This window comes from Gossypium raimondii, chromosome 2 (genome assembly GCF_025698545.1).
Source record: "Gossypium raimondii isolate GPD5lz chromosome 2, ASM2569854v1, whole genome shotgun sequence".
Classification (NCBI taxonomy): domain Eukaryota; kingdom Viridiplantae; phylum Streptophyta; class Magnoliopsida; order Malvales; family Malvaceae; genus Gossypium; species Gossypium raimondii.
Window position 1 is genome coordinate 43266369 of NC_068566.1, and position 19803 is coordinate 43286171.

At 31.7% G+C, this 19803-nt stretch overlaps 1 protein-coding gene across 3 annotated transcripts; it reads left to right on the plus strand.

Annotated features, from left to right (window-relative positions):
* The first annotated feature begins 12660 nt into the window (after nt 1-12660).
* LOC105788950 (uncharacterized) lies at nt 12661-19510 on the plus strand. 3 transcript variants are annotated; one of them, XM_012616062.2, is made up of 20 exons: nt 12661-12762; nt 13041-13081; nt 13613-13716; nt 13896-13982; nt 14080-14155; nt 14245-14319; nt 14433-14486; nt 14949-15008; nt 15112-15228; nt 15313-15407; nt 15522-15730; nt 15843-15940; nt 16100-16203; nt 16352-16517; nt 16638-16760; nt 17056-17138; nt 17521-17650; nt 17733-17762; nt 18143-18213; nt 18355-19510. In XM_012616062.2, exons 2-20 carry the CDS (start codon nt 13043-13045, stop codon nt 19178-19180), a joined length of 2547 nt encoding a protein of 848 aa, XP_012471516.1. In that variant the 5' UTR covers nt 12661-12762; nt 13041-13042; the 3' UTR covers nt 19181-19510. The 3 variants fall into 3 exon arrangements, with proteins under 3 accessions (XP_012471516.1, XP_012471517.1, XP_012471514.2); XM_012616063.2 differs by lacking the exon at nt 12661-12762 and adding an exon at nt 12764-12782; XM_012616060.2 differs by lacking the exon at nt 12661-12762 and having other exon boundaries at nt 18358-19510.
* The last annotated feature ends 293 nt before the right edge of the window (nt 19511-19803 follow it).

The following is a 19803-nucleotide window of genomic DNA, read 5'->3' on the forward strand; positions in this document are numbered from 1 at the left end:
AATTTAAATTTTTATAATTTTAAAAAGAATTAAAGTATAATCTTATCTTTATTAATTTAAATTTTAAAAAAATTAAAATTTTAAATTTTAAATAATAATTTTCTTAAGGGGTGCCACCACTGCCAACACTTAGATTCGCCTCTTTTATCACCTTTTGAGTCCACCGTCAATATTTGATCCCACAACATAATAAATAAATAGATTGTCGCCTCTATAAATGGATTGTTCATTCAATAAAATGCATTCATTTGTTCATGGACTGGACAGCATATACGGCCCAGATTAGCACTGGATTGGATCTGTACAACGAATTGATTTAAATATTATTTAAATATAGGTTTAATTTCAGCTCTAGTCCTTTTACTATGTTAAAATTTGAAATGTAATTATTATACCTTGATTTGAGATTTTTTTTAAATTTTATAATATCATTAATAGGTTAAAACTGATAATTTTTTTATAAGTAACATAGTTAACTTGCATGGTTAATAGTGTTAATTTATATTATACTTAAAATCATTGGTGAGTTTGTATCACGAGCTAATCGAAATTGAATAAACTATATTTTTTACTAAGTGATAAGACTTGAATCTAGACACCATAATTTTTAAACCTTCAACATTATCATTTCAAATCAAGCTTCATTTGTTTCTTACATAAAGTTTTAACAAATATATTTTATAAATAAATTTTTACCTGCATCGTAGGTATTCCATAGAGGTGCTCATGGGCCGGGCCGGGTTCGGGTCGGGCCCATAAAAAATTTCGGCCCTGCCCGAAATATGGGCCTAAGATTTTTCCCAGGCCCAGCCCGAGAAAAAATATAAGCCCGGGCCCGGCCCCGGCCCATTTTTATTTTAAAAATTTTAAAAAATTAAAAAAAAGTATTTTAAAAATATTTTAAAATTAAAAAATTAAAAAAGTATGTAAAAAATATTTTAAAATTAAAAAAATAAATATATTTATTATATCGGGCCGGGCCGGGCTCGGGCCAAAAAAGTGATGCCCGAGGCAAAACGGGCCTCTCTTTTTTGCCCAAGCCCAATTTCAGGCGGGCCGTAGGGCAGGGCCGCCCGGCCCATGAGCACCTCTAGTATTCCATAATCTAATGTATATTTAAGGACAAAGCCATAGACTTATTTTAGACAGACTGAAGTTAAACTAAATGCTTAAGGGGTCAAAGTATAATTTTATTATTGTATATATTTATTATTTTAGAACTTTTAAAGTGATTAAACTAAAATTTTATTATTTTGGAGGGCCAAAGTGTAATCTTACCATTTGATTAACTTAAAATTTTAAAGGTACTAGAGTGGTATTTTTACCATATTAGTGAGGGTCAAGGCCTCTGCTTGCCCCTAAGCACCATCCCTATATATTAAAAAAAATACATGTTACCATTTTAACAATGCAATTAGCACGATATGGATCTACTAATAGCATAAACGAATTATGTCAAATCGGAGTAGAGAGATTATATTGAAAATTTAATATAGTGGAGAGAATAAAATCAAAATTATATTAATAAATCAATATCTCGAAGTAAATTGGGCATCCAAAATAAAAATAATCAAGTGTGCGTATCTCATTTATATTGCATTAAATACTAAATCAACCTAATGATAGTAACGGAGCAGGGTGGGTCTGATTTTTGCCCGCCTCAACCTGACCCAACCCTAAGCTTAAAAAAAATTAACCCACCCCAAACTTGAACCTGAAAATTAATTGTATACCCGACCCTAATCTAACCCGACCTAAGTTCAAACTTTTTTATTTGAAATTGTGATTAATTAAATTTAATATATATATATATATATAAAAATTTAATATATATATATATATAACCATGGTTGGGATGACTAGGTAAAAAATGAAAATGAGTGGGGAAAAGAAACTAGTGTGAAATGAGAGTTGGTAAAAGGGAAAGAAAATTGGAATGATGGAAAATTAAAGGAGTAGAAAACTAGAAGGATGCATGGACGAATCTAGGGGGTTGGCAGGGAATCCGGTCCCCTTAAAATAGAAAATTTTTCATTTTAACAATTTAAAATTTTTAAAAATTTAAATTGGTAAAAGTAAAATTACACTTGGGCCCCCCTAAAAATGATAAAATTTTAATTTAATCATTTAAAAATTACATTTTTACTATCATAAAAATTACAATTTAATTTCGCCCTCCTAAAAAAAATTTCTAACTTTGCTCTGGAAGAATGGAAAACATAATTTTTCTTTCCATAGGTATACTTACTAGAAGAGATAAATAAATAAAAATAAAATGCAATTTTCTTTCCATCTGAGAAGATTAAAACATTTGAAAAATGTATAATTTTGAACTAACATAACATTTTTCTCATTTTCCTCTCCTCTCACTTTCCAATTTGAAAAGATTAGTTTTTATGCATTAGGATTGAAAATGGTCATCATTTCTATTTTCTTTTCTCTCACTTATCTTACCAAAGTACACTAAAAAATTATCTTCCTTCCGCTTTTTCACTCCTTCTTCCCATCCTTCCACTAGAGGTGTTTGTGGGTCAAGCTAGGTCAGATCTAAATATAATATTAAAATACTTTATGCTTGTCCAAGTCCGGATCGATTCAAAATATGAGCTTGAAATTTTGCCCAAGCTCGCCTATATTATTTTCAAAATTTTTTATATTTTTTAGTTTATTGAAAATTTGTATATAGTCATTTTAACATTATTTTAATATTTACATTAGAGTAGTATTATATATTTAGTATACGTTTATTTTTTAATGTGTTTAAATTACATAATATATAAAAATAACATAATATAAAATATTATAAACTTAAAAACGGGTCGAGTTCGAACCTTGGATGTTTAAGCTTGAGCCCGTCCCATGTTTTAAACGAGCCTATTTTTTTGTCCAAACTCATTTTTCAGTCCTAATATTTTTACCCAAACATTTCCAAATTTCAAACTGACCTTCAGGCCTAGCCGATGAACAAGTCTAAACCCAACCAAGCACACTTTAAAGATGGTAAAATAATGTTAGTAGTAATAAAATTTAAAAAATTTTAATCTAATTAATATTAAAAATATATAATAATAATTTCATAAATATATCTAAGCGGATGAAACGATTTTATGCTAAACCTAACCTCGACTCAACCCGACCATTCTCTAAAGCTAATATAATAGGATCCACCCAAAATCCAATTTCAAGAAAAAGAACCTGACCCTATCAGATATGATCGGATCCGCTCGAAACCCGTGAGTTTCGGGTTTTTTTCCCATCCCCAAATCAGCCTGAAAACGAATAGATTCATATATGACCGTCCATGAGATAACCTATTTGCCGAGCGAGCTACGCTAAAATCACGTGACTTTGACAGAACTAGGAACATCATTGGCGGATCAGAGTCCACGTGAAATGCGTTGACCACTTTTAGCTTCATCCGACGGCAAACTTTATTTGACGAATTCTTATAAAGGAAACGCTTCGTGTGGTTGCAGCAACCATACGTCAACTTGAAACACACATAGTTGAGTGAGTGAGACCTTTTACTTTTCATTATTTTTGTGGGACCCACAATTTTTAGGGTAAACTACATCCAAGGTCACTAAACTATTAGTAATTTTACGTTTTGGCCATTATTATTTAAAAAGTTACAAAATGGTTACTAAATTATTCAAAAATTTTCATTTAAATCAATGGGTTGTTAAAATCATTGTTGTATGGCTTTTTTTGTTCGCACCGCCTACACCAATCAAAACTTTGAATGTCATGAATTTGCAATCCAAATAGCTTTCCTCTCCGTTCTTCAAAACTAACCGTTAAATCGATTTGGATCTAAGGTATGTTTTTCTACTCGTTGATAGATACTAATCCATTGTACTAATCGTCGAATCATCCTTTAGAGCTTGTTAACTGAACTTTTTTTAAGTTAATATCTTAATGACTTATATAAAAACTTACGAATAATTCACTGACTTAAATGAAAATTTTTAAATACTTTAATGACCATTTTGTAATTTTTTGATGTTAAGTGACCAAAACGTAAATTGTAACAACCTGTTTTTAGTGAAATCGGAACAATGGTTTCGGGACCACAAATCCAATGTTAGAAGAAAATTTATTTTAATATTATTTTATGGTCTAAAATATGATAGAAATATCATATGAAAATTTCATTAATAAATTTTACTGATTACATGTCTAATATGATAAAAGGACTAAATTGCATAAAGTGTAAAAGTTAAATTCTAGTAGCTGAAGGTATCAAATAGCTATGGAATTCAAAATTAGAGGTCCTTATATGGCAAATAGACCATTAAGAGGAGTTAGTAGAAAAGTATGATTAGTCATCAATAGAAAATTAAATAAAGAAAATGATTAAATTGGAAAGTAAAATATAAAAAAATGATAAATAATAAAATAAACTAAAATATCATTGTACAAGCCCAATTTGCCCGGGCCCAACAACCAAATAAAACCCAAACCAATTAAACTAACCCACCAGCCCAACTAACCCAATACCCTTCAGCCTAAACCAATTACAACCCGGGGCCCAAACTAAAAGACTAAGCCCAAATAACCCAAACCCAACAAGGAGTCAAACTAGGGTTTCAGCTTTTCTGAAACCCTAGGCGCCTCCCCTTTCTTCGGACCTTTGGTCTCCCAAGCGCTGCATGCTTCAGACCTTTGGTCTTCTACCGCCACCGCCTCTGTCCCATTCGCCGGCGCCCATCAAATGCCTGCAAAAAAGAAAGAAAACAGACAAGCAGCAAGGGAATAGAAATAGGAGCAAATCTGCTATATAAAGGCCGAACCACATTTTGTATTTCTCTCTCTTTTTTTTTACAACATTTTGGAATACAAAAATAAGCAGATTAAAAAAGCAAAAAAGGTGGATACCAGTTTTTATTTTTGTTCTTGTGTTTATCTTATTTCATTTTATTTTTTTATGTTTGTTTATATTTTTTTTACAACCTTATTTAACGAAAACGAAACAAACGGGGAAGAAATTCCCTGTTCGCAACGAAAATCGGTGTCGGAGCCCATCTTCGCCGTCACCGGAGCCAAACGGGGAGGGTTTCCTTTCTTTTTCTCTCGGTTCCATGGCTGAGAGGGACTAGCCCTCAGGGACGCCTTAAGGAGAGGGTTTTGAAAGGCCTGTTTCGCCTACTCCGACCACCGGTCACGAAGACAGTGCGGCGAAGGCCAAGGGCCAAGGGCCGGATACCCCTGAAGAGAAAAGAGAGAAATTTTTTAGGTTTTAAAATTTTGTAAAATGATGCTTTTCAAAATTTTTGGGTTAAATATTGTTTTCCGAACGGCACTGTTTTGTAATGCAGTCAGTGCCAAACGACGCTGCGTTTGGCCTCGACCGTGACCCACCCGTTGGCCCTCGGGATCCGCGTGTTTCGGGTTGAATGGGCTATTTTGCAAGGGCCCTTCCTCTTTTGAGTCAGAGTGCAATTGGGTCCTTGTGGTTCTTATATTTTGGCCTTATAATTATCTCGATTGTTTCCTTTTGGTCCGGATTGAAACGCTGTGTTTGGGGGCTGGGAATATTGCACGGTCGATCCCTCGTCCCTTAAACGCGTTTCATTTTGGCCCCGAGCCATCTTCTTTGTTTATTTGCGATTCAGACCCCAGAGTTCTGTTTTGAGTTTAAATTAGTTCCTTTTTTGTTATACTCTTGCTATTAAATTAATCTATTTCGAAAACGTTACCATTATTTTTACTATTATTATTTTATATATTGTTATTATCATTATTTTGCCTATTATTATATCTTTGTAATTTTAGATTTAATTACATCTATATACATTTCGGATATATATAGATACATACTTATATTCTTATATTTTGTGATTTATATTCGTGCATGCATATTTTGCTTTCATAAATATAAATATATATATATATATATACATATATATACTCTTATATATTTTAAGATTTTAAAATGTAATCTCCTTTATACATGTTCATAGTTCACAAGCATATATATATATATATGTATATTTTATATATACTTATTAATTCTAACATACATATATATATATATATATATATATATATATTTATCATTTTATTCATTACCATTATTTCCTTTGGTATACATTTATCTATTTATCTATTTACATGCTCATTATTATTACTTATTTAAATGCTTAAATTTTTTATTTGTGTATACATTATTGATTTCTTTTCATTATATATTTGCCGCCTTATTTATTTATCTTTTATTATTTGCCTGTATTATTTTGTTTGCATTATCATCATTATTCTTTTACATTCATTTCGGATTCGTCAAAAAACAAAAAATTTTAAAATGAAAATAATACTCGATATTTAGAATTTTCGAGAATCGAGCCCTAACGTATTGGGTTCCGATTTTCCTCGTTGAATCTAAATAATCGAGATTACTCTTTTAAAAATAATAAAAGGCTCATTATCGGGAATTCAATATGTTGTATCCTAACGCATTGGATATGACACGCTGTTTTCCTGATATGAGAATTTTTTCTAAAAAATTCTAAAGTAAGGCAATGTTTTGCGTTTGGAAATTCGAGAAAACATGCCCTAAGGTGCTGAGTGTCGTTTTTTCTCGTTCAACCAAATAGCTTAATATCCTTCCCAAAATTTCAAAATAAGGCAATGTTTTGCGTTTGGAAATTCGAGGAATGTGCCCTAATGTCTTTGGTTTGATTTCGTTTAACCAAATTGCCAAATATCCTATTGAATTTTAATCCATGCCATTTGAGTTTTTTCTAAGGATCGTATTTTAAATTTCTTTAAAGTTTTCAGTTTTTCGACACTAAGACATTAAGTAATCAACTAGGTACCAATTTTGGGCGTATCATGGGTGCTAATCCTTCCTCGTGCGTAACCGACTCCCGAACCCATTTTTCTGAATTTCGTGGACCAAACTTGTTGTTTTAATAAAATCAAATCGTTTATTAAAAACAACCACTTTTCGAGGTGATCCGATCACACCTCATCAAAAAGGATCGGTGGCGACTCCCATTTTTGTTTTCATTTTCCAAAACCCAAGTCGACCCCGTTTTCCATAAAAAAAATGGTGTCAACAATCATCATTTTCATCATCTTTTCCAAATAAAAGGCATGGAAACCCTAGTTTGGAGAGCTTGAAGTTAGCAAACTATTTTGGCTTAATTAGGTATGTATTCTTATCTCGTTTTTAATAATTTTTATATTTCCGAGATTGTAATAGCTTAATCTAGCTATCTTGGGGATTAATTTGTAAGGTTATCAAAGTACTAGGGTTTTTCCATGGATGAATATAGTTGAATTATGATGTTTTATGGTAGAATTGAAAGGTTGTTGATAGATAAATAACTTTTATAAAGGGAATTTTGATGAAATTATGATTTAGGGACTAAATTAAAAGATGTACAATTCATGGAAAAATTTAAAATTTTATGAAATACATGGGCTGCTATTGTGATATATGAAAATCGGTTAGGCTTGGAATAAGGATTAAATTGTATGAATTTCATTTTCCAAGCCTAAGGATGAAATCATAATTAATTAAAAGTATAGGGAAAAAATGGTAATTTTTCCAAATATGTGAATATTGAATTGAATATAAATTGATGTTAAATTCATTCGTATAGATCTGGATAGATCAAATACGGAGGTAGATCGGGGAAAAGAGAAAGTAACAGATTAGTAGTTTTTGTGTACACGAACATTGTCGAGGTAAATTCGTGTAACTAAATTGTATATTTATATGTTTTAATTAAATTGTATGTATGTGAGTGTATTATTTCCATGTATATGAAATTAATCACATATCCGACGATGACTGACAAGTATTAAGTCCCGTTTGAATAAATGAAATTCAATGGATACAAGGTTCCCGAATTGGTTGTGGTCCTACATGTGTTGCGGACACACCACAGCTCAAAAGAGTGTCCCGTTATTAGCTCTCATGGGCTTCCCATTATATGGTTCTTGCGAGCTTCCCGTTAATAGCTCTTTAGAGCATCCCGATTGGTTGTAATCCTGCATGTGTTGTGGACACACCGCATCTCTTATGAGCGTCCCGATATATGGCTCTTCAGAGCTTCTCGATTTAAAGGCTCTTTTATGAGCTTCCCGATATTGGCTCGCATAATTTTCCCGTTTTAATGGCTCACATGAGCTTCTCGTTATATGGCTCGAAAGAGCTTCCCGTTTATATGCTTGTATGAGCATTCCCGAATATGAATTGATGGATTACAAATTTGTACACTTTGTGTATACTACCCGTGTATCCATCGATATTTTAAATTATTCAACGACAAAATTCTAACATGAGAAAATATATGAATTTGAAATGAATCATTATCTGTATATACTTGAAATACATGAAAATTTGATATTTGATGAGCTCATACATGTTTCTTGATATTCATGTGAAATAAATGTCTAACATTTTTTATGAAGTTATGTGTTTAGGCTATTAGCCAATTTGCTTTGGATGTATTTTTGTATGCTTATCTTGAATTTAAATAAATTGTAAGTTAATTTTCCGTTATACGAACTTACTAAGCATTAAATGCTTACTCTGTTTTATTTCCTCTGTTTTATAGTACTTCGGAAGCTCGTTGGGTTGAAAGTTTGGTGGAGATATCTCACACAATCTATCGGCCCATTTTGGTATATATAGAAAATTTATTTTAGTTATAATGGCATGTATAGGATAATTTGGCCAATGTTGGCTTAAAAATATTTTGCTGTAAATAGCCATTGGAATGACTTGAGTTGGACATATTTTGATATGTATATGTATGTGTGGCTTAATATGTTTGTTGTGTTTAATGTGGTTGAATAATGGATAATTTATGAATATGATAATGTATGATTTGAGATAATATGATTGGAGAAATATGCATATAAGTTTATATAGTCAATTAGGTAAGATTGAATACTTGGATATATGGGGTATTATGGTATGTGTTAAATTTGGTTTTGGTTTGATTCAAATGTCTTGTGTTCCCTTGTGAATGCATTTAAGTGTTGATGTAGGTGGAAGACAAATTGGGTAAGAAATGTAGCTTGGAAAATAGCCTATTTTTGTCCACACGACTTAAGACACGAGCGTGTCTCTTGACCTTGTGAGCCACTCAGCCTAGGTACACGGGCGTGTGCACCTTGTAAAAAATTTGATATTTTGCAAAAAAAAAATTTTGAGTTCCTGGTTTAGTCCCGACTTGTTTCTAATGCATAATTTGGGCCTCGAGGGCTCATAAAAGGGACGTTATGAATGTATATGATTGTTTTCTAATATGAATGTTAAATGATATGAAAATGTTTGTAACTGATCTGTATATTCTGGTAATGCTCTGTAACCCTGATCTGGCGACGGATATGGATTAGGGGTGTTACATAAATTTAGTAACTTTGAGTGTAGTTTATCCTTTTCTTTATAATTAAAAGTGTTATTATCCATTTTACTATTTGAATCTAATATTGTTAGGCAGAGGTGATATTGAAGATAATTCAGTGACTTAAATGAATTTTTTGAATATTTTAGTAACTATTTTATAACTTTTAAAATTGAATAACCAAAATGTAAACTTTGATTATAAATTATCCTTTTCTTTATTACTAGAAGTGTTGCTATCCGTTTTATGATTTGAATCCAATCTTACTTAATAGAAGTGATATTTAGGATAACTTCAAATTATACTGAGAAAAATAATTTCAATTTTGGTTTAATTATTACTTAGTTTTTAAATTAGATTTTCGATTCACAATTTTTTTCGAAAAAGAATGTAGACTGCTGTAACCTAAATTTTATTTGATTTATAAATAATTAAAATTATAATATAAATATATATATCTATACTTAAATTATTGAAAGTATCTTAAAAGTACAATATAACTTTTTATAAAAAATCGATAAATTGATGATTGCGGAATTTAGTTAAAATATAAAACTAGTTTAGCATAACTTTTGAAAAAGGTTTTCAATTCCTTTGGTTCAATATTTATATTTACGATAATTTAAAAAATATATTTGAGGAGATAAAATGTTCATTTTAGATATAATATTATAAATTAAAATATATATTTAAATGATATTCAATCTTTTAATATTATAATAATTCAATAAAATATTAAAAATTATTATACTCATTATTAATACTTTAATATATAAAATATAAGTTTCAAATATTTTTAAGTAATTATAATACAAATTACTTGTAAATTTAATTTGAATATATAAATTATATTTAGATATTATACTATTAAAATAATCAAATCAAGCAAATTTCAACGAAGTTAACATTTATTGTTTAAAAATGTTATTTACAATTAGAGTTATATTCCAAAAGCTTTTCATGATTCTACAGATGAAATATTTAATTTGGAGTTGAACTATAAATGAAAAAAAATTCATGTTTTTTTTAATGTTAATTTTGTTTCAAACTGGCGTTATTTGATTCATTCTAATATTACATGGATTAAATTAACCCATTTAATATTACAAATACTAATATAATCTAGTTTTTGTAATAGAGGATTTCTCAAATACTTTTATCAAATAATTATATGGTTCAAATATGATGCTAGTCCTTGTACTTCTATAGAATTTAAGATTTAGTCTTTGTACTTTAGAAGTTAAAATTCAATCCTCCTACTTTTTCAATTTAAAAATCTCAAACAACATTATTTTCGTCAGTAGTTTCGATTAAAAAATTCAATTTAACATGTTTATTTTCCGTTAAACATATGCCACGTCACATAATGATAACCTAAACAACATGTCAATTTGACAAACCTTTTATGGAAAATGCTTAGCTAGTTTTAGAAAGGCATGTAATAATTGGATTTGAGTGCAATCGCTTGTAATTACATAATGATGACATGTTTGGGTAATCATTGTAATTGATGGGTCTCACTAAATAGGGTGTAATTGGGTGACTCGAAGTACACTTTCAAATTCTTAGGGTGAACAATCCAATTTTAAAAAGTTATTTTTATACCAGTTATAAAAATTATATTATAAACATGAACACATATAAGTGTTTGAGATTATTCTAAAAAATATTATATTATAAATTCTAAAAAATATATATTGTAAAAATAATTTGTGTGGTTTATAAAATTATAACAAAAATTATATTATTTAAACCCTAAAATTTTCTAAAACTATAGCAAAAAATTATTATAAAAATAATTTACATGCTATAAAAGTGTTATAATATGCTTATTTATAAAAAAAATTATGACCAAGAAGTCAGGGGCGAAGCCAATAAATTTTTTTAGTGGGCCGAAATTAAATTATAATTTTTACAATAGTAAAAATGTAATTTTTAAAAGATTAAATTAAAATTTTATTATTTTTAGGGGTAAAGTGCAATTTCACTTTTACTAAATTGAAATTTTAAAGGGGCTAAATAGAAAATTTTTTATTTTAGGGGGACGGGGCTCTTGCCAGCCCTCCTTACATTCGCCCCTCCAAGAAGTATGAACATAACTTATTTATGTGTCCATGCCATATATCATAAAAATAGTATACTTGTTTATAAAATGTTATAGTTTTATCATAACTTGTTTATAATTTTGTTTTTATAAAGTTATGAAAAGAATTATATTATCTATAAGAAGTGTTACAAAAGTTATTGAACAATTTATAATTTTTATAAATGTTGTATATTGTAAATTTTATATTATTTTTTTATTTAATTTACGTATTATAAAAATGATATAACCTAGCACAAGTCTTTCTTCAAATTAAGTTTATATAAGTTTTTAGCTACAAATTATTTGGACTGTGAATCCAAATATTATCAAGTTGATGCTAATTATGCAAATATAAAATATTTTTTGCACCATATTGTGGGGTATGGTATAATTTGAGAAAATGGTGCCAGACACAAGCATCATAGACATCTTGCAAACTCTTTAATTTGTGACATTCAACGCTTTGAAATGTGGTTGAGAGGATATTTGTTGCTCTAAAAAAAACCCATATTAAGAACTTCACCTTAGTATAACATAAAAAACAGGATTGGATTGTATTAACATGTTTTATATTTCATAACTTCATTCATAAGTGGAATTGAGATAATTCATACTTCGAAGAGTACATAAAAGAAGGAGATATTGATAGTTTTAATAATGCGGATTCAAATTTAGATGAATTTGATCAAGGACCAACGAATAATGATAATGAGCATATGTTAAATATTAAAAGGAAATAACCCAACAAGTATGCATTAGAACAATCGGTAACATTGCATATTATTTTTATTAGTAATCGGATTATCAACTACTTTTTCGGACTAATATAATACATATGATGATTTGATTTTAATTTTATTACTTTTTAGAAATTATTTTTAAAATAATTAATATTTTAACAAGACACTCTGTCAACAAAACATGTCTAGGGAATTACAATTCATCTTGAATTACCTGTTTTAATCAATTACTCAGTGTTAACCAAATAAATTCTTAAAATGTTAATGATTGAATTAAGATCCTTTATAAATAAAGGAGTTAATTTTAATTTTTAAATACATGGATTAAATGTTAAAATTTATAAAACTACAACCACTAAAAAAGAGAGAGTATATTTTAATCTAATAATATTTTAAAACTTTTAATTTAAATTCGAATTAAACAGAACCAAATGAGCCATCCCATCTGGTGGACAGATCCACTGTGCAGGACTATATATGTATGTATGTATGCATGTGTATGTACATCCATCCAGGACGATTTGAACCCTTCCCCTTCTTCTTGGCCATAACCGTAGACATACAACTAAAAGTAGTTTTCTGAGAATCGAAGTACTTCATTTTTGTACTTTCTTTTAACTTGCAAAACATTTTTTTAGCTTATTTTTCTCTTCCTTCCTTCGTTACCACTATAATATAACAGCAAAAAAATTGTTTATTTATTTATTTTAAGATTATTATTATTTTCTCTTCTTTACTCTTGAATCTCCCCTTTTTTCCCTTATTTTTCGATATTTCCTAGATTCACTGGTAATTTTTAGGGTTTACAGATCTAATCTGCTACTCTGCTTACTATTTTTCTCTTCTTAGCCATGTTTTGGAAGCTCCCATCTCTATCCGCCTCTTGTCCGGTGAGTAATTTTATTTTAATTAGTTAATTAATTAAGATATTTTATTAGAGTAAGTTTTATTAGTTGTAATTAACTTGTTAACTTTTGGTTAGATTTTTTTTTCTTTGTAGGTTTGAATCAGTGCTTTTCTTTTGGCTTAGTTATGTTGAAATTTACTTCTTTTTATACTTAATTTACTTTTGGATTCCTTGATGCCGTAGCAGAGTAGCTTCACTGACTTAGATTTGTCCGCTTGTTTGGAAATTTTCATTGCTCGATTCGATGATTATCCTTTTTTTTCTTTTAGAAATCTTTAGGCTAGTTTATGTGGTAATGGCTGGAGTTCCTTTTATATGAAGATGAAATATAACTGCTATTGAATCAAATTGGTGAAAATATATTAAGCTAATTATAGTTTGCTGGATTTGCTTTCTAATTGATGTTCATTCTCCATTTCCACTCATTTGCTTAAGATGTTGTTGAGTGACTCATTTTAATTTTTTGTTTACTATAATTATGATTAGTTTCGTTGACTGCGGTTTTCTTTTATAGGTGGAGTCGATATTAGACAAGGAGAACTTTACTTTGGAAGAGCTTCTGGATGAGGAAGAAATAATCCAAGAATGCAAAGCTTTAAATAGTCGACTCATCAATTTGTAAATTTTTCCACTATCACTTTTCGCTTTTCCATATTTTTTGCTATTATTAAATTTTTTCTTTCTAATTAGTTTTTTTAGCATATTGCAATTGGTTGGATGCTATGACTTAAATTTCCAAGTGTTTGTATAATCTAGTAGAGAGCTAGTTCTTCATGTACTTGACTTTTTATGTGCAGTCTACGAGATAGAGCCCAGGTTGAGCAGTTACTACGATATGTTGTTGAAGAGCCTCCAGAGGATGCTGATAGCAAACGGGCGTTCAAGTATGTAAATTTCATTAAACCGGGAATAAGGAACTAGACTTCTTTGGGTTTCCTTGTATTGTAAATTTTCTGATGCTATTTATTCTTTTTTGTGTAGGTTCCCATTCATTGCCTGTGAGGTATTTACATGTGAGATTGACGTTATTCTGAAGACTTTAGCCGAGGATGAAGAGGTATGACCTTCATTTGCATTCTTGAATATGCATCTTTAGCTATGGACATTGCTATGGTTTTGTTTCATATGATTTTCTCTTTTTGGCAGTTGATGAACTTACTTTTCTCTTTCTTGCAACCAAACCGTCCTCATAGTGCCTTTCTAGCTGGTTATTTCAGTAAGGTGTGTTTGTTCATGTTCAGTTTAATTTCTGTGGCTTTTCATGCCATACTTTCTTCAACTACTTCTGTGGTTTTTATTACCACTTGATGAGTTTCATTTGCTTTGTATTTTAGGTTTTTATATGCCTTATGCTACGGAAGTCTGTTCAACTTATGAATTACATTCAAGTAAGTAAAGTTTTTGTGTTTATTGTCACATTCTTAGACCTCTTGCAATTGTTGATACTTTTGTTCTATGTTATTTGAATATGGATAGTACATTCAATAACCTACAAATCTTGATAACTAATGAATTGAAACTCAGTACAGAATGTGCACTGACAATTTGAACTTTACCTTGTTCCCCTGTTGAAATTTAAACTAATTTTATATGGACATGCATGATGCACCTATGAGATTGGTTACCTATAAGCTTAGTTAAACATACTGAATTAGTGGTGTAAACAATCATGTTAGCTACTAATCCTTTCCTTCTGGCAAGTTTGTTCTCTGGGTTTAGCTTATAAGGATGATTTAGGCCCAGTGACTTGCCTGACAAAATGGGCTTGTTTGTGGTTTATGATCTTGAACTACAAAAGATAGCATGGTTTTATTTGTTCATGTGAATTTACTGAGACAGATTACTAACAGGTACATCAAGATGTATTCCACCAACTGGTTGATTTAATAGGAATCACATCCATCATGGAGGTACCCACCATTTCTTTGTTGGTTTATTACAATATTGGGTTTTATATGGCTTGGCATTTATATGTTTTGGTTGAATATTGAAATGAGGCACACCTTTTCACAGGTATTGGTTCGGTTAGTAGGTGCTGATGATCATGTATATCCGAATTGTTTGGATGTAATGCAATGGTTAGCTAATAGCAATTTGTTGGAAATGATTGTGGATAAATTGAGTTCATCGGTAAGTGAGAATTTTCTATTCTATCATTTTCATGGCATACTATACTTTCTAATGAATCTCACAACCTGTTTTTGCAATTACCAGTGTCCTCCTGAAGTTCACGCTAATGCAGCAGAAACATTATGTGCAATAACACGGAATGTCCCATCTGCTTTAGCTACTAAACTCTCTAGTCCAAGGTCTGTGAGATCTTATTCTTTCTTATGTCAGCCTTACTTGCATCACCATCTCAATTCTCTATCGTGAATATTTCTGTGATTTTGACCTGTGATTTTGAGTATATTCATATACAGCTTTGTCGCAAGGATATTTGGTCATGCACTGGAAGATTCACACTCAAAATCTGGCCTTGTACACTCGCTCTCAGTTTGTATCTCGTTGTTGGATCCAAAAAGATCAGCAATTGCTTCTCCCTTGATGTATTCTTTCCGAAATCAACAGATGTATGAGCCTCCAATCCCCATAAATCCGGAGACTATTAATGCAATGCTGCCTAAGCTTGGTGAGTGGATATGTTTCTCTGAAAGTTCTATGTAATAGTTTTTACATATAGTTGCATGTAATGTGTTGGCTTTCACTTTTAGCTATGGTGTTCACAACTGCTTGTTTTTCAGGTGACTTACTTACGCTTTTGAATGTCTTATCTGATGAAAATTTTTTGCCTACAACCTATGGAGAATTGAGGCCGCCTCTTGGGAAGCACCGTCTGAAGGTTCATGTTATATTCTCATCTTAAAGTTTATATGTCATCCAATATGGGATATAACTTGCACATGTTTGGGTTGATTTGGTGTTTGTGCACGATGTAATGCAAACTTTTTTCGTTGAAACCTTTTATGTTATGTCTGAATTAATTTGTTAATTTTTTCAGATTGTTGAGTTCATTGCTGTGCTGTTTAGAACTGGAAATGAAGCTGCGGAGAAGGAATTGATCAGCTCGGGAACTATCCAACGAGTTATTGATCTTTTCTTTGAGTAAGCTTTTGGTTAAAATTTGTCATATTCGCTAACATGAGAACAACTTGTTGGAAGTTTGAATCTAGAAGAAGGCACTTGGTTTCTTCTTGAGAAAAATGTTTTCTGCTATCAGGTTAATATTTATTGTCTCTCAAATTATGTGCAGGTATCCATACAATAATGCGCTACATCATCATGTGGAAAGTATAATATTATCTTGTCTGGAAAGCAAGAATGATGCAATAGTCGACCATCTTCTTCAAGAATGTGATTTGATCAGGAAATTGATCCAAACTGACAAACATCCATTTCTTTCTGGTGACAATAATCAGGTAGATGTTAATCATATTGTTGTTTGTCCAGTTTGGTAATGGGCATTATTAAAAATATAATTGAAAATGGTTATAATGCTACTGGATCATGCAGCCGACTTACCTTTTTTGTTTGAGCAGCCAACTTTACCTGCTGCTGGAAAACATGCACCACGAGCAGGAAACATTGGTCACATTACACGTATCTCAAATAAACTTGTACAGTTAGGAGGCAGTAATAGCTGCATTCAGACACATCTACAGGTGGGGAATTGGCTGCTTGTTAATGTTGTATGAATGCTTCTGTAAGGATCTTACAGGTTATAGGTGCATTTTTTATTTTAAGTCAACAAGTTTTGTTTTAATTAAGATCAGGGTATGAATGTTTTTGTAGCTTGGTATCTTCACAGTTAGTGTCAGTTGCTTGGTTATTTTTCATGTTTATCGTGCCTTTCACTTGGCTAGAATTGCATGGTCTGATCTTACATCAGTTTAGGGAACTTTACCAGGATTCCTTATATTTCCTTTTGCCTTACACTAGTTCTTATATTCTTTATAGGGAAATAGCGAATGGAATGAGTGGCAAGCTAATGTTCTGCAAGAACGCAATGCAGTTGAAAATGTTTATCGATGGGCGTGTGGGTATGCTTCTGCTTCACTTCTGATATGTGGTGCCGTTTGATTAATATCTTATGTAATTGGGCATCAATTATCACTTGATCTGTCTGTGCTTGATATGTTTTTTTGTAAGGGTGTGCCAGCACTCGTGGATTTATTGTATCATGGAAGATTTATAACTTATAAATGGCATATAAACTGTGACTTTTTATTGGGCTCTTTTATTTTATTTACAGCTTTCTTCTGTCATATGATGCCTATAATTGTAAAGTTTCTAATTGCACAACTCCAATTTTTGAAATCATCTTGTTATAACACATTATTTCTGTTTGCTGCAACCACAGTTGCGAGAGCTAACAGAAGATTCATTTAAAGAATCACATGTATTTTTCCTTCTCATGTGCAGACGCCCAACAGCATTGCAAGACAGAATAAGCGATGAAGATGATCTTCGTGATAGAGATTATGATGTTGCGATTTTGGCAAATACCCTAAGCCAGGCTTTTGGGTACAAATGGAATGACGATAATAAAGAAGTATGTAGTGTGACTTTTCATAAAACTACACCGCATTCTGCATGTTTGCTATACTTATTTTTTTTTTATTAACTACTTTCAGGACAATGGTACCCTTGATCGAGATGATGAGGTGAGTGACTATGATTTCTTTTAATTAATTGAATTCTTTTTTGCGATTTTTGTTAAGGCAATAGGTTCTTTTCCCCCATATTCTTCGAACTCTTCATTTTTATTGAAGTGCTCGTGTACAACACATGGATATGGCGATAAGACCTTCAAAGATCCTCCAAATACATGGGAAAACAAGGAAAAATCTAACCATACCCGTGTTGGATGCATACCCATATCCGACACTCAACACTTGTGTCTGAGTAACATAACTTTTCCTAGACATTGATGGTAACATAACCGTGGCCTATGTGTTAAAATGGAGGAACCAAACAAATAGACTTCTTGTCCCTATTTTTCTAATGTCAAACTTTATAGTAGATATATGTTTCCCGTTTGCAGGATGTATACTTTGATGATGAATCTGCTGAGGTCGTTGTATCATCCTTGAGGCTCGGTGATGACCAAGGAAGGTAAGTTTCTTGTTGTTACTCATGGTGATTGAGTAATTGGCTGATGGGTTCATGATGGACGCTTGGGATGGGTGAATGTGTTTCAAAAAGTTTATATTTTTTTTGTTAGAGTAGCCATAACCCTATTGTTTTCTAATGCAGCAGCCTGTTCACGAATTCGGACTGGTTTGCATTCCAAGATGACAGAACCGGTAATGCACCTGCAGCCACATCTCAGACAGAGGTGATGGATGAGATTAACTTGAATGGTACTACTAATGGTGGTAACGGTGGTAGTGATGATGAGGTGGTACTTGGAGGGGAGAACGAGTTGAATGAAAGCAAACAGTCCGTGACTGGCACATCTACTTCCTATGCTATGAATGGATTTGACAATTCCATGACCAGTGGAGACCTGAATCCACAAGGGGAGAAATCAAATGCTTCATATGATATGAGATTCTTTGGGTTTGACGCAAGTGAAAACGAAGACTTATTTGGAGATGGGCCTTTGCCCGAGTGGGTGGGGTGGGGAGAATCATCAGATTTGAAACTAGGTGGTTCAAGCAAAAACCCATTTCTAGACGATGACAGCTCAGATGTCAACCAACCGAGTCATATCGAGACGGTGGTCACTGATGTCGTTCCCCTGTCGAATGGAGACCCCATACTTCCAAATGTTTCCCTAGACTCCATGGATCTGAGTGATGGATCAGTGAGCAGTGATACAAGTCAGAAATCTCCACCAGCAGTTCCCTCTTTGTTCGAAGAGGATGTCGAATTCGTAGGGGTGGAATTAGAAGGTACAGAGAAGGCAATGGAACAAGCTTTAAAAGAAGGAATAGTTGGGGAAGCTGGACCGTTAAAGAGGAACATTATTCCAAAGGTACCACAGAAGGAGAATTCGGACGACGGTGGGGCTGGAATGAAGGAGTTCAATGATGCAAACTATTGGAAGGTCGATCAAGAGGTCGCCATTTTGGAGTAATGGTGGTTGAGTCGGAAGTAAGATCGACATCACAGTTTGATCTGAGGGCTGAAGCAGCAAAACTGACATGTATATTATAATTGTTTTTTTCTCTTTCCACTGTTATTTACTGTTTGATGTTTCTTTAATTGTTAGCGTTAACTCCTCTTTATTGTTGTTTTAATGTTTTCATTATTTGAAGGTATTTGGTTCTTCTCGTTGCCCTGATTTAAGGTGAGGGCTTCTCAATATTTTATGTTAGTCTTTATGGAATTTTAATGCAATCATATTTGGTTGTATTTTCAATCTTTATATTAAATTGGTAATAATAATCTCTTACATATATATATATATGCAACTGACTTGGGCCTCGAAATTGAAGCCAATGTTATTACAATTTCGCGACTTGAATTGTGGTTACATTAGGCATATCAGCTGAAGATTTGACACTAAATCTTTTTCCATTTTACTGGTGTATGAGTTGAGTAATTACTAATTAGGTAGAGTAGCCTTTGGTGGGTTTGGTTATTCTGGGGGGTTATTTCAATTAATTGAATTGAGGGGCCATGGGATTAGTGGGTATTTGTAATTGGTTAAATTTGATAATGGTTTATTATAGTTTAGAATAAAATCCAGCATTTTGT

Bases quoted from the DNA above. Each gene is read 5' to 3' on its own strand.
- LOC105788950 (XM_012616062.2), top strand. From the start codon at position 13,043: ATGTTTTGGAAGCTCCCATCTCTATCCGCCTCTTGTCCG. The intron at 14,487-14,948 runs GTAAGTAAAGTT...GATTACTAACAG, and splicing joins AACTTATGAATTACATTCAA to GTACATCAAGATGTATTCCA. The intron at 16,761-17,055 runs GTGGGGAATTGG...TATTCTTTATAG, and splicing joins GCATTCAGACACATCTACAG to GGAAATAGCGAATGGAATGA.